The 13,709-nt window shown below is 36.8% G+C and overlaps 1 protein-coding gene across 2 annotated transcripts in view; it reads left to right on the top strand.

Annotated features, from left to right (window-relative positions):
- The window catches only part of slc25a13 (solute carrier family 25 member 13), a 40,206-nt gene that overhangs the window by 17,858 nt on the left and 8,639 nt on the right, over positions 1-13,709 (top strand). The window contains exons 9-14 of one of the 2 annotated variants that reach the window (XM_016283280.1): positions 27-130; positions 3,071-3,136; positions 4,447-4,605; positions 6,050-6,102; positions 7,407-7,487; positions 11,090-11,230. In XM_016283280.1, the coding sequence (XP_016138766.1) occupies positions 27-130; positions 3,071-3,136; positions 4,447-4,605; positions 6,050-6,102; positions 7,407-7,487; positions 11,090-11,230 (604 nt within the window). Of the gene's footprint in view, positions 1-26; positions 131-3,030; positions 3,137-4,446; positions 4,606-6,049; positions 6,103-7,406; positions 7,488-11,089; positions 11,231-13,709 lie in introns of both variants that reach the window. The other variant, XM_016283279.1, reaches the window with a different exon arrangement.

The following is a 13,709-nucleotide window of genomic DNA, read 5'->3' as shown; positions in this document are numbered from 1 at the left end:
CTGCCCATGTTTTAGTTTTTTTACAGACATGTTGGTTTAATTGACATTGAGATGATTGCACCTCTGGAGGAAGGAGCTCTTCCTTACAACCTTGCTGAGATTCAAAGACAGGTAACCCTCAGAAACTCAGAGTATAGACTTGTCTTAAAAGATTATAGTGATTGGTATAAACTGGGCCTTGGTCCATTAACTTTTGGGACACTATGACTCAGTTCTGAGGTTGTGCATTAAAACCGTTATGCTATTGTGCTACTTAATTGTAGTTGGTAAAAAGTACAGTGCCATTTTAAAATATGCACTTTTCCTTTTCCTGCATTTTTTAAGACAAACAGATAACACATGCATAATGACATTCAGACATAACAAAAATGTAATAAATCAAAGCCACTAAACACATGCAATATAAATTTATATGGTGAACATACACTACCGTTCATAATGTCAGTATGATTCTTAAAAAATGTCATAATGACAGTCTCTACCAAGACTGCTTTTATTTGATCAAAAATACACTAAAAAGTACAATTTAAACTATTTTCGTGTTTTAATATAATTGAAAATGAATGAATGAATTTATTTAAATTTGATCATTTATTCATGTGATGGAAAAGCCAAAATTTTCATTATCATTACTCCAGTAATGTCAAATGATACTTCAGAAATCATTCTAAAATGCTGATTTGCTGCTCAAGAAACATTTCTTCTTATTGTCAAAGTTCCAAACAGTTGTGCTGTTTAATATTTTTGTGGAAACTGTTACGCTTTCTTCAGGTTTTTCAGGATGAATAGAAAGTTCAAAAGAACAGCATTCATTTGAAATACAAATCTTTTGTAACATTATAAATGTCTTACTGTCACTTTTGATCAATTTAATGCACACTTGCTGAATAAAAGTATTTATTTCATCAAAAAAAAAAAAATCTTACTGACAGCAAACCTTTGAACAGTAGTGTATAAATGAATAAAGTAAATAACATAAGGAGATGCACGGAAGATAGTTACAAAGAAAATCTCTTTTAAATTAATAAATAAATAACACACAGAGATGCACAGAAGATAGTTACAAAGAAAATATTTTTTAAAAACAGAAATAAGGCATTTTCTTCATGCGTTTACAGTACTCATTTTCTGAGATACTTAGATACTTTGAGATACTTAGTAAGACATGACAGAATTTCTGATAAATGAATGTAGTGGAATTTATGGTGATTTCTGGGAATGTTTCGTGTATATAAATTATTTTGACACACTTGTATGCCCACACCCATAGTGTATTGTTCTATTTTTTCTTTGTTCCATCATTGCAGAAATGTGACTTATATATCCTTAGATAACTTGTCAAATCACATTAACAAGTTATAGTTATCTAAATGCAATACTTTTACTCATATCGATGTTATTGGTTCACTCTTTTTTTTAATGTCTCGGTTGCTAAAGTTTAATGATATATTTTGAGAACTTGTGTTTAAGTGCTTCTGATCGACGCATCATTTCCAGCCCCTCTGGATTTTTCCGTCAGCTACTGCTGAGCTCTCGTCTTCGCTTTGACCAGAGCAGTGAAAGAAGAGAATATCTGAATCTGTCATCAGCACACAGATCACACATATAAAAAGCTGTAAATGAAACGCAAGCCCAGCAGTCGAGGAAACTTATCAATGTCTGATGGTGAGATGAGAGGAAATTAAAACAGACAGAAAGACTTGAAGACTCTGCAGGGAAAAGAAAGAGAGTGTGTCTGTGCCTAGATATTCCCTCTTTATTTTATCAGAAGTTCTGCCTCCAAACACATTGAGGGCTGAGTTATTCCTTCGTGCAGGGCCATACGAAGCGGGGGCCTGGGACAGAGACGCCAGTCCCACCACAATGAGCTGCTTTGGGCTGTGGTCTGGCCTTATGGGCTGCTGGCCAGCTCTCCCCCAACACAGTTCATCCCACACCCTTAACCTCTCAGTGAGTCTGGGAGGGGGGCGCAGTTACCTTGAGGTTCCTGACAGGTGGTCTCGGGTAGGCAGAGCAACTGTATCTCCGGCGGGGAATGCGGCATGGGACGCTTGGATGGTTCTGGCTGGCCTTATTTCTTCTGCTCTCTCTAACTGTGGGGCTACAGCTGTGGCTAGAGCACTGATTGAACCCAGTTGATTGTGGTTTCTGCTTGTCTCGACTAACACTATGATAAAAGCAGCATTTCTCATTATCTAGGGATACTGGATCAAACTAAATTAAGTATTTTATTATGTTGTAAAATCCTAATGTTTCTTTTTCTCAGTAATTAAACTAACAGAAAGCAGAATGAAATTATGTCAGCGTTTAGTCAGAAGTTTCTACATACGCAGTCTTTCTTTTATTTTCCATGTTCATTTTAGAATAATAGTAAATTCATTGAAAGTAAAATAAAATAAATGTGATTATGCAAACTTAGGTTTCTCAAAGCCTTTTTTCTTTTACCTAAACAGATTGAAGTTGGATAACCAAAATAAACTGACTTGTAAAAAGCCACAAAAGGACACTCTTTGCTTTTGATAACAGCTTTTACTTTATTTATATGCTATATATTATTTATAAGCTATATTCTATTCTCTCTTAATGTTTTTTTTTTTTATGCTCTATTTTTATATATTTAAATGTTTTCAGCATAATTACTCCAGTTGTCAGTGTCACATAATCATTCTAATATGCTGATTTGGTGCTCAAGTAACATTTCTTATATCAGAGTTGCAAAAATTATATTGTATTGTATTATATTAAAATGTTCTGTCTTTCTATTCTATTCTGTTCTGCTCTATTCTAATCTATTATTAAAGTATTCTGAGAAAAAAGCCATTTGCTTTTGATAACAGCTTTGCAACTTTTTATTCATAATCTAAATACCATTTATATGATTGATAACTAGAAATTTTTGAAAAGCATAATGGTGGCAGTTCTGATTCTCTTGTCTTTGTAATTTCTTTGCTTTTGATAACAGTGTTGCAACTTTTTATTCATAATCTAAATACCATTTATATGACTGATAACTCGACATTTAAAAAAAAGCATAATGGTGTCAGTTCTGATTGTCTTGTCTTTGTATTTTCTCGCGCCGTTCTGCTTCAGGCTGCTGAGTCGGGGTACAGGTTCACCCTGGGCTCTGTGGCTGGAGGTGAGTCAGTCACAGATCATTGTGCACCACTTCTTTACCTGAGCCTGCACCAGCAGCAGCCCCTCCTCCACATGAGAGATAGCAGGACTGGACAAAAAGAAAAACAAAGCCTGCCCTATTGCCTTCTTAGGGGGCCATTTCTCCAGTTTAATGAGGTTATGCACCATGGGAACCTAGATTCTTTTGTACCTGTCAGTGATCAGAGGTGTGTGTGTGCGTTGGACTGTGTGTACGTAAGGAGGTGGTGCTTGGCCCTGTGTTTGGCTCCAGTCTGGCTCTCTCAGAGGAGACAAGGTAATAAGGAGGTAGTGCAGGGCGACTCACTCTTTAATTAAGCCTGTCGGTGCTGTATCCCCTTTGTGTCCACCCCAAAGTTGTCAGATAAGAATTGACTGATGTTTTCTTCCAAAATATCCTGACTTTCTTTCCGTTCATTTTTTGTTGTTGTTTGATGTGTCCTTCATCAATGTGTCCCCCCATGTGTCCTTCATCAGCCTGCACATCTCTTTTAAAAGAATAGTTCACCCAAAAATGAAAATTTGCTGAAAATGTACTCTCTCTCATGGTATCCAAGATGAGATGAGTTTGTTTCTTCATCGGAAGAGATTTGGAGAAATTAAGCATTACGTCACTTGCTCACTAGTGGATCCTCTGCAGTGAATGGGTGCCATCAGAATGAGATGGTACAGAACATCACAGTAATCCACAAGTAATTAATCAATGTCTTGTAAATGAAAAGTGTTTTTAAGAAACAAATCAATCATTAAAACATTTTAACTTTAAACCATTGCTTCTGGCCAAAATACCAATCTGTAATTCATAATAAAACTTCCTCTAGTTTCCTGTTGTCCTCTCACATCAAAATCCACCGACATATTTGTTTAGAACTGTTTTAGACTGTTTTCTAATGCAAGCGGAGCTTGATCTGTGCATATTAATCTCCTGATTCAGATGAGATGACTTCACTTGAGAAAGCAATATTATTGAATTTTAGCCGGAAGCTAAAAGATGAATCTTAATGATGAATTTGTTTATTACAAACACACAGATTTTCACTTCACAAGATGTTAATTGATGGACTGAAGTCATGTGGATTACTTGTGGTTTATTGTGATGTTTTTATCAGCAGTTTAGACTCTCATTCTGACGGCACCCATTCATTGCATAGGATCCATTGGTAAGTGATGTAATGCAAAATTTCTCCAAATCTGTTCTGATGATGAAACAAACTCATCTACATCTCGGGTGGCCTGAGAGTGAATACATTTCTTAGCATATCGTACATAGTAACAAATTTCCTCTCAGGACAGCCGTGGGTGCCACTGCCGTGTACCCCATCGACCTGGTAAAGACCTGCATGCAGAACCAGCATACTTCAGGTTCCTTTATGGACGAGCTGATGTACAAGAACAGCTTTGACTGTTTCAAGAAGGTCGTACGCTACGAGGGCTTCTTCGGCCTCTACAGAGGTCAGTGGCTTCGTGCAGCCAGGCCATCGGTGACGCACCAACAAAAAGCGTTTTCATGAAAGCCAGGGGCAGGTCATCTTCCCTCTGACCTTACCTGCTTTGAAGAGATTAAGTCTACCTTTGCTGCTTGAGGGGACAATGTGCAGAGCATGAAAGGGCACATACCAGCACAGGAACTTAACAATGAAGAACATGAATGCTCTACGCAGTCAATGGCGCTCAGATAATGAGTATCTGCTCTGCTTTTAGTGCTGGAACATGAGTTTTTAAAGCATTCTGTGAGGTCACAGATTCAAATTGTGATTGCAAGGTGCAATTGCCATGTGACCTCCATTGAAAACACTAACTACTGGTATTTGTCAATCATAAAGCTGACAAAAGAGAGGCTGAGATCTTCATCACCCGTACAGAATTATAACAGGGGGATGGTATGAAAAATCAGTTCTCGTTTTAGGCGAGCATATCAGTGCTTTATGACAGTGAGCACTAAGTGCTTTTGTTTTACATATAAATAGTTTAGTTTTTAAACAAGGAAGTGGGCAGTCCAGGCTTTTAGAAAATGCATAAAAATACTTTAAAGACCAACACAAAGTTTAGTGTACATTTAGTACACAATTGCCATTCCCATTCTATCTTGATGTGAAATGGCAGATTATTGAGCCACATGATTTTGAATGCAAAAAAAGAGTTATGTTTGATAATTAGGTTAAACTATAATTGTAGGTAAAAATAATTTTTTAAAATGTATTTTATATTTCATTATATTTTATTTTTATTCTAAACTATCTTTAGCATATTTTTTCAGCTTTACTTATCAGATCCCTTAATGCAGGGCATATTTACTATTATTCAAGACAAAGTCACACTGATTGTTTATTGACGAAGTAGATGCATAGAAATTGGTAAAGACAACAGCCGATGATGTCACTATCCTGGCAAACACAAAACAATCAGCAGCATGCAAGAACAATAATTGTTTACGGGAATTGCAACGGATGATTAAGTTTGAAAAATATTTTTTTCTAATTCATCTGCTTGTATATAAACACGAATGCACTCTGTAGGCAATGCATGCAGGAAATGTTTGTATTCATCTAGCTGTGTGGCCTATTTACACTCGTATACTATGCCCACATTACTGCGCTTGTTTGTTACTGCCGGGGGTGGGTCATCAATTTTAAATCAGATTATTTAGTTTATTTTTGTCTAAGCCAAAAATCTGCGTTGTAATTGAGGGCTGTGTAAACTTTGGTTAAGGCTGTTTTTAAAGGGAAAAGGAGTTTGTAGTACTGTTAAGTTTCCAATATTTAAACACTCCACATCAATAGTGTTCATTAGTGTGTGGATGATATGGAATTGGAGGCAGCACTGCAGCTTTTATATTGAGGAAAGTCGTGCTTCCCTTATCCCTGTCTTTTTTAATCAACTTGTTTTCTAATTATAGGCCTCGTACCGCAGCTTCTGGGAGTGGCTCCCGAGAAAGCCATAAAGCTTACAGTAAGTGCTCTGCCTTCACCACATCAGCGTGGCCTCTTAAAACCAAAGCCCTTAACTCCTCAGAAATTCACCCCTCTGTTTCTCCCACCTGCTTGCTGCCTGACTTCAGTGCCTCGCCTTAGCCCCTTGAAAAAGAAGTGAATCTGTTTTGTGTTGGATCCCCTGTCAAAGCAGTTTGCATTATTGACTTGGGCATCAGCAGGCTCACTTATACTTTATTTCCCACAATTGTGGCTTTTAATCTCACAATCAGGCCTTTGTATCTAACAGTGGCCTCTTTGTGTCATATTTGCAGCTTTATATCACAAATGTGATTTTTTTTTTCTCTTGGAATTATGACTTTATATTTTACACTTGTGAATTTATATCTCATAATTGTGGCTTTTTATCCAAAATTGTAACTATATCTCAAAATGTTGACTTTTTATATCTCACTTTATAACTCAAAATTGCAACTTAATATATATCTATATTTATCAAGACTTTATATCTCAAAATTGCAACTTTATTTTTCACAATTGTGGCTTTATCACACAGTTGCCACTATATCTCCAAATTGCAACTTAATATATATCTATATATATATATCAGATTTTATATCTCAAAATTCTGACCTGATATCTCGCAGTTGTGATACAATTGCCACTTTATATTCCAAAATTTCAACTTTAGATCTAAAAATGGCAACTACAGTATATAGCTCAAAATCCTGACTTGATATCTCACCAGTTGACTTTGTATCTCAAAATTGCAACGTCATATAAAAATTGCTACATAATTTTTCACAGTTGTGATTTTCGCACAGTTGGCACTTTATATTTTAAAATTGCAACTTTATAAATCAAAATTGTGCTGTGATTTTATATATTACAATTGCGATTTCAGTATATCACAATAATGACAATTTCTTGTAATTGTGACTGTCTCACAGTTGTTTTTTATTTTTATTCTGAGGCTCAAATAGGCTACCATAGGAAAACCTTAGGAATGCACAAAAAACCATGTCTTATTCGCTGACAACCTGCAATCCAGTTTAAATGGGCACTACTGTATAGTGCAGACTGCTATAGATGTGCCCATTTAAATGAAGTTACTTTTGCACATTTTCTTGCGAATTGTGTGCTAAAACAATCCCCATACAACATGCAAGAGGCATTTGAATTCTGAAAAAATTAGCAGAACTTTTTGCAGATTTCTGTAGGTGTTAAATCTGCTAAATCTAAAAAAAAAATCTGCCATGAAGTTCTCTTCCTCCAAGAAACTGTACATATCTGTCTGATGCTACATTGTTTTTTTTTCCACAGGTGAATGACTTTGTGAGAGGAAAGACTATGCAAAAAGACGGCAGCGTTCCTATACCTGCTGAAATCTTGGCTGGCGGATGTGTGAGTAGCTTTATTCTTTGATACGCAAACATATAATCCATACATAGCGCAGTAACAGTACACTGACAATAAGGAGTTTAGTTTTGAATGTCAGTGGGCTTTGAGGTCTAAGCCTTGGCCTGAGGGAACACTTCTCTCCTTTTGTGAGGTGATTGAAAAGACACTTCAGCCCCATCAGTGTTTGAAAACATGTATAAAACACTTCTCCTCTGTCATCTCACCTCTAAATCATAGTCTGCTGCTGCCCCTCACAAGCATTAACAGGGAATCACTTACCCTTTTCATTAGGAGCATAAAGGTGAAACTGACATTATTAATACATCGTTTACATATGCTTCAGTTCATTCTTGTCTGAACTGTGTGAAAGCGAATACCTTCAGTTTGGATTTCAGAAAGCAGTAGCCTTCCTGTTTGTGTCGTACCTGAGACCTGTCAAAACCAGACCCTGCTTCTTCAAGTCTGCCCTGAAAGACCCTCTTTCATATGACAGTGATCCCTGCACATGTGTGTTTCCATTTAAAAGTGTCACAGACTCTTAGATGATTGCGAGTGTCGATTATACCGACATGAGTGCATTTAGCCCACATGATCTCAGCTCTGAGATTTGAAAAGAGATGGCTACGGAAACATCAGGTTGGTTGCAGATGAAGTCAGCTCAGAAAGGGAGCTTGTGCCACAGAGATGTGTTTTTCCTCCTCTGATTTCTCTGACAGCTCCTTTCATCCCGGCCCGAATCCCCGATGTTTGGCCTGGCAGGATCCGCTCTCTTTCTCACGCCTGTACACGCGCCGCTCGCTCAAAGCCGCGTTTATTGACACTGCAGCCACGGCAAATCAAATCTATTTATTTGGTTTGTGAGGGAAAAGACTAGACTGCTGATTTGCACAACGTGAATGTTCCTGTCTGAGGGAGGAGAGTAAAAATCATAGAAAACGAGAGGGGGAAAAGCAAGAGATGGTGAGGGTTATGGAACTGCGGTGATTAAAATTTCACGGTTTTTTTTACGTTTCAAGCGCGTCTCTTCTCACATTGCAGCCTCTGAATTAGGCCCTTGACAGTTGCCAAGAGTTGATCATTTGGTAAGAACAGCACGCTTCGCTGGCCGAGGAGTTGGCCGGATTCTTATCTGGTTGTTGCTGGCCTTCATTTGAGGGCTGTGTTACTCAAAATACTCGCTTAGCCAACGTAAAGTGCTGTAGAGAGCGGGGAAAAACCGTGGCTTGCATACAGTGGTGCTTTGTTCATTTGCGGTGTGAGTCGTAAAGCTGTGTAATTTAGCTTGTCCGTTGTTTCTCAGCATTCGTAAAGGTTTGTTAGTCGTCTGTTGCAAAACTTTTTTTTATCGCAGTCGTCTCATTTCTACACAAAAACGCTTGTTTAATCCCATTTAACTGCGAGGAATGTGAACGAGTATTAATGAAGGGAGTCTAATGTTTGTGTCTGGCGGTGAGCTATTGTTTTTAGAAGACTGTAGCATTTTGTGTGTGTGATGCTTACGTGCTCGGCCTTCAGTTGCGCTCATCTCGCAGTAGAGTGTATTAGGTATCTTCCCCCCCTCAAGCACGCACACACGCTCTCAGTGCCTCTGGGGTTTACCTTGCCTTGTAATTACCACCGAATTATCAAGCCGACGCTGGCTCACTCTGCACTCAAATCGCATTTCTTGCAGTCACGTTGCAGCGCGTGCTTCCCGCTCTTTAAACTGCCTCTCCGCCAGAGGTGATTGATCTGTTGTCTCCCTATAACCGATGTTCTTGTTTGCTTTTTGCTTGTTCTCTATGTGTAACTTTTTAAATATCCGATTAGTACCCAATTAATGCGGCTAATAGCCTGGCCCTCTCCTTAGTGCATTGTTCCTTGCCAAAACAAGGGGGAAAAAAAGATTGTTTTCGGCCCTGATGCCATAATTAACTATAAAAGATTACTTTCCACATAAATAAGTGGCATTTTCCATGAATAGAGTACGAAATAGGATGTGAAACTCGTAACTACTTTTTTTTATTTTTTGTAATTGTTCAGTGAAAGGAAGTGCTTAACCTTCAGAAAATGTTGATTTGTGACTTGTGGAATTTGGCAATTTTTCTAGCAATAAACATTAATTAAACAAAAATGAAATAGACAACTTTTGCTTTTGAGAACTGTTTCCCACAATTAATAAAAAAAATAGAAAAAATCTTTTTTTTGGAATTTTCTCCTACATAATTTGAGTAACATTTTAGGAGTGAGCTTTATGCAATCAACACTACAATTTGTGTAAAAATAATATGAGATGTGATTATTTATCAATATAATCTTCTCATTATGCTGTAGAAAAGATCCAAATAATGTTACCATTTGGGTGTCACAAATTAAAGGAATATTACATAAATTTGTTAATTGGTGAATTTTTTTCTGTCACAGGGTTGTGTGCAAGTCAGCTAAACATGAAGTTTTTAGTATATGAAATTCAAACCTTTTTTTCACTGTGATGAAAATGAAAGATTTTAATTATTAGATTAAATACAGGAGGTTTATTTTATAGATCATTATAGATAATAGTTTATCTAACATTTCTAAACCCATGGGTTTGTGCCTCTAATACTTAAAAAAAAAAAAAATTAAATTGGACACCAAAATTAACCATATTCATGAAATGTGCCAACTATTAAGTCGGAGCTGTGAGTTCTGAAAGGTAGGAACCCCTTTTTGCATGTCTGAGCTGTACTTTCCTCTGGAAGGAAAGTGCGGGTCATTGTGGTCCATCCTATTTAAAGTGCACCTTCAATGAGATGATAATGATCTTTATTTTTAAATATGCTACCTCGTACTCAATGGGATTTTTAAATGTGCACACTTGTGAGATTCGAGACCATTCGAGACCGAATTTACCAGATTCCTGTAAGACGCCCCATACGTTAATATCTCTGAAAGAATAGATGAATAAAATCAACAACAAACAAACAGTAAGGCCCTTCTGTATTCAAAAGAAGGGCTGAGGGAAGGAGAAGAAATCCATGGAAACTGATTTCCATCTAATTACACTGCTCTGTTTTTCTGCGTGCAGCCTCAGTAACTAGGAGCAACAGGAAAGATAGGGCACGGAGGCGGCAAGCAGCCAGCCTCTTTGGCGAGACATGTTTAAATGCTTCTGTTGCAGCCTCAGATGCCATCACGTCAAAGCCGAACCGTTTCAAAGAGCTCGGAGGAACCTGTTCCAACCTGCAGATGCTTTTTATCTGCCTCACAAGTACAAGGTTGGAGACATGAGGTTGTTTTTTTGAGAGGCCCCCAGGGGCCTGCGTTCTGTGTGATGTTTCAGGCACCGTCTGTCTTTGGCAGGTATAACCTCCTCCTCCTACAAAGAGTGACAATAGCACAATCATAGGTCTTGGTTTAAAGCATTGTCCTCTTAGTACATGAATATCATGTTACTTCCCTCTTGTCATTTTTGTTTTTTCACTTTGAGTTCATCAGAACGTATTTACAACTGTAACAAACTTATCACAGGTGATCTGTACTTATGTTCAGCAAACATTTTCTTTAACATTAACCCGTCTCACTCACAAACATGATTGTTCATGAAGCTCTGTGAAAACCTGTATGCTTGTGTTGTTGATCTTCAGGCTGGGGGATCTCAGGTGATCTTCACAAACCCTCTGGAGATTGTGAAGATCCGACTGCAGGTGGCAGGAGAAATCACAACAGGGCCACGTGTCAGCACTCTCTCTGTCATCCGTGACTTGGGTTTCTTTGGTCTGTACAAGGTATGTCACATTCACACAAAACAGCCTGAAACCTAATTCACATAATTAGGTGCTTAAAGTACAGTATGTACTTCAATGGTGTATACTTTTGCCTATGTAATAAAAACAATATAAGAGTATTGGGAAATATTACCCCATATAAAACTGTTGCAGGAGTGTTTTCATGCAAATTGTCAGCATATGGCGAAATTCAGTATTCATTGCATTTATTAGCTATTTATATTTATTTTAAGAATTTTAAGAAAATCTGAAAGTTCAAATGAAATGAATACTTTTAATCAGCAAGGATGCATCAAATTGATCTAAAGTGACAATGAATACATATGTAATGTTATTCAATATATAACGCTATTTCAAATAAATGCTGTTCTTTTAAACTTTCTATTCAATCCTGAAATAAATGTGACATATTTTCCACAAAAAGATTAAGCAGCACAAGTGTTTTTAACATTGATAATAATAAGAAATGTTTCTTGAGCACCAAATTATCATATTTGAATGATTTCTAGAGGATCATTTGACACTAAAGACTGGATGGCAGTCAAAAATTCAGCTCGTTTTAAAATATATTGAAATAGAAAACAACTTTTTAAAATAAATTACACAATATTACTATTTTTACTGTATTTTTGATCAAATAAAGGTAGCCTCGGTGAGCATAAGAATTTTTTTTCAAAAACATTTAAAAATTATATTTATATTGATGTTTATGTTTATTTTCATGTTTTTCTCTATAAATATTAAGTAAGGGGTCATGAGCAATAAATGCCAAAAAACGTGCATGCTTAATCTTAATGTCTATGTGCATACTACCTATCCTAAAATTATGCAGAACTAAGCCTTTTTATTACATTTATTATAGTGTTTGTATTTGTGTATATAAGTGTTTATATAATTAACATCTCCTCCAGTATCCCTTCAAAATAGTCTGACCCACCTTGTACACACTAAAAACCTAGAAGACCATCCTCAGCTCTCTAGCGCCTCCCACCTGTGAACTGACTCCCTGCACTCCCTCTTATATCCCTGAGTTCCTCAGTCATGCTCCACATTCTCCAGCAAGTCTCATACATACCCACCCACACACACTATCAGGCCTCAATGCACCCCCTGCGGTCTGCTGTAGCAGTCGGACCAGGTAGCACCAGCCTCTCAGAACCGTGAATACCCAGCGGCTCCCTGAGTGCTGCTTTTGTGTCCTGTTTTCCCCATGAGGCTCAGCAGCGCTGCAGGAGAAGATCTCCAGTTATTTTGCTGCTGTCGAATGCATCTGAGCAGGGATGCAGGACTGCATTCCTGAGGCTTGGAGAGCAGGAGGTTGCGGAGAGCGAGTGTTTTGGTGTAAACAACGTTGTGGGGACTGCCATGATGGCGCTGGGTCGTATCTCATCCAGTGGCTGTGTTCTCTGACATTTTATGGACAGCTGGAGAGAGATGAATGAGGCATGTTCACCTCTGCGTAGGTGTTATGCGCAGTGCTAATTACATGTAGACACTTGATGTTGGTTTATGCTGTAGTAATAACTGAATGTTCACTACTTAGAGACAGTAGAGAGGACAGGAAATAATGGGAAAGAGAGGAGAACCTAAAGTCTGAATGCTTTAAAAAATTAAAAAATAAAAGTGTGTGTGTATATGACACAAGTTGGACTCAAACCCACTTCATGGCTCAATATGGCAAAGCATGTAAATATATATATATATTCAAAAGTTTGGGGTCAGTAACATTTTTTTTTTTGGCTAATTGTCATCAAGACTGCATTTGAAACTGTGATATCATGAAATATTATTACAATTTACAATTGAATTGTCAACAACCATTACTCCAGTCTTCAGTGACACGTGATCCTTCAGAAACCATTCAAATATTCTAATTTGGTGCTTTTTTATTATTATTATTATCAATATTGGAATAAGTTTTTCTCCTTAATATTTTTGTGGAAGATGACTTTTTTTTCACGATTCTTGAATGAACAGAAAGTTCAAAGGAACAGAATTTATTTGAAATAAAAATCTCTGTAAAATGTCTTGACTGTCATTTCTGATCAATTTAATGCATCCTTGCTGGAAAAAAAAAGTATAGATTTCTTTAAAAAAACAAAAACAAATACTGACCCCAAACCTCCTTTGAACAATAGTGTGTGTGTGTGTGTGTGTGTGTGTATGTGTGTATATATATATATATATTAGTGCCGTCAAACGATTAATCTGATACAAAATAAAAGTTTTTGTTTGCATAATATATGTGTGTGTATATTTATTATGTATATATAAATACACACATACTGTATATATATTTAAAATATTTACATGTATTTACATGTCTATATATTCATATAATTTATATTATAAATATATTTAATATATAAACAACATATTTTTCTGAAAAATATACATGCATGTGTGTGTATTTATACATACATAATAAATATACACAGAATACACATGTAAACAAAAACCTTAATTTTGGAATTATATT

The sequence above is a fragment of the Sinocyclocheilus grahami genome, unplaced genomic scaffold, assembly GCF_001515645.1.
Source record: "Sinocyclocheilus grahami isolate Dianchi unplaced genomic scaffold, SAMN03320097.WGS_v1.1 scaffold173.1, whole genome shotgun sequence".
NCBI classification, from domain to species: domain Eukaryota; kingdom Metazoa; phylum Chordata; class Actinopteri; order Cypriniformes; family Cyprinidae; genus Sinocyclocheilus; species Sinocyclocheilus grahami.
The sequence above is the reverse complement of the archived record's forward strand: the minus strand, read 5'-3'. Positions and strand labels throughout refer to the sequence as shown.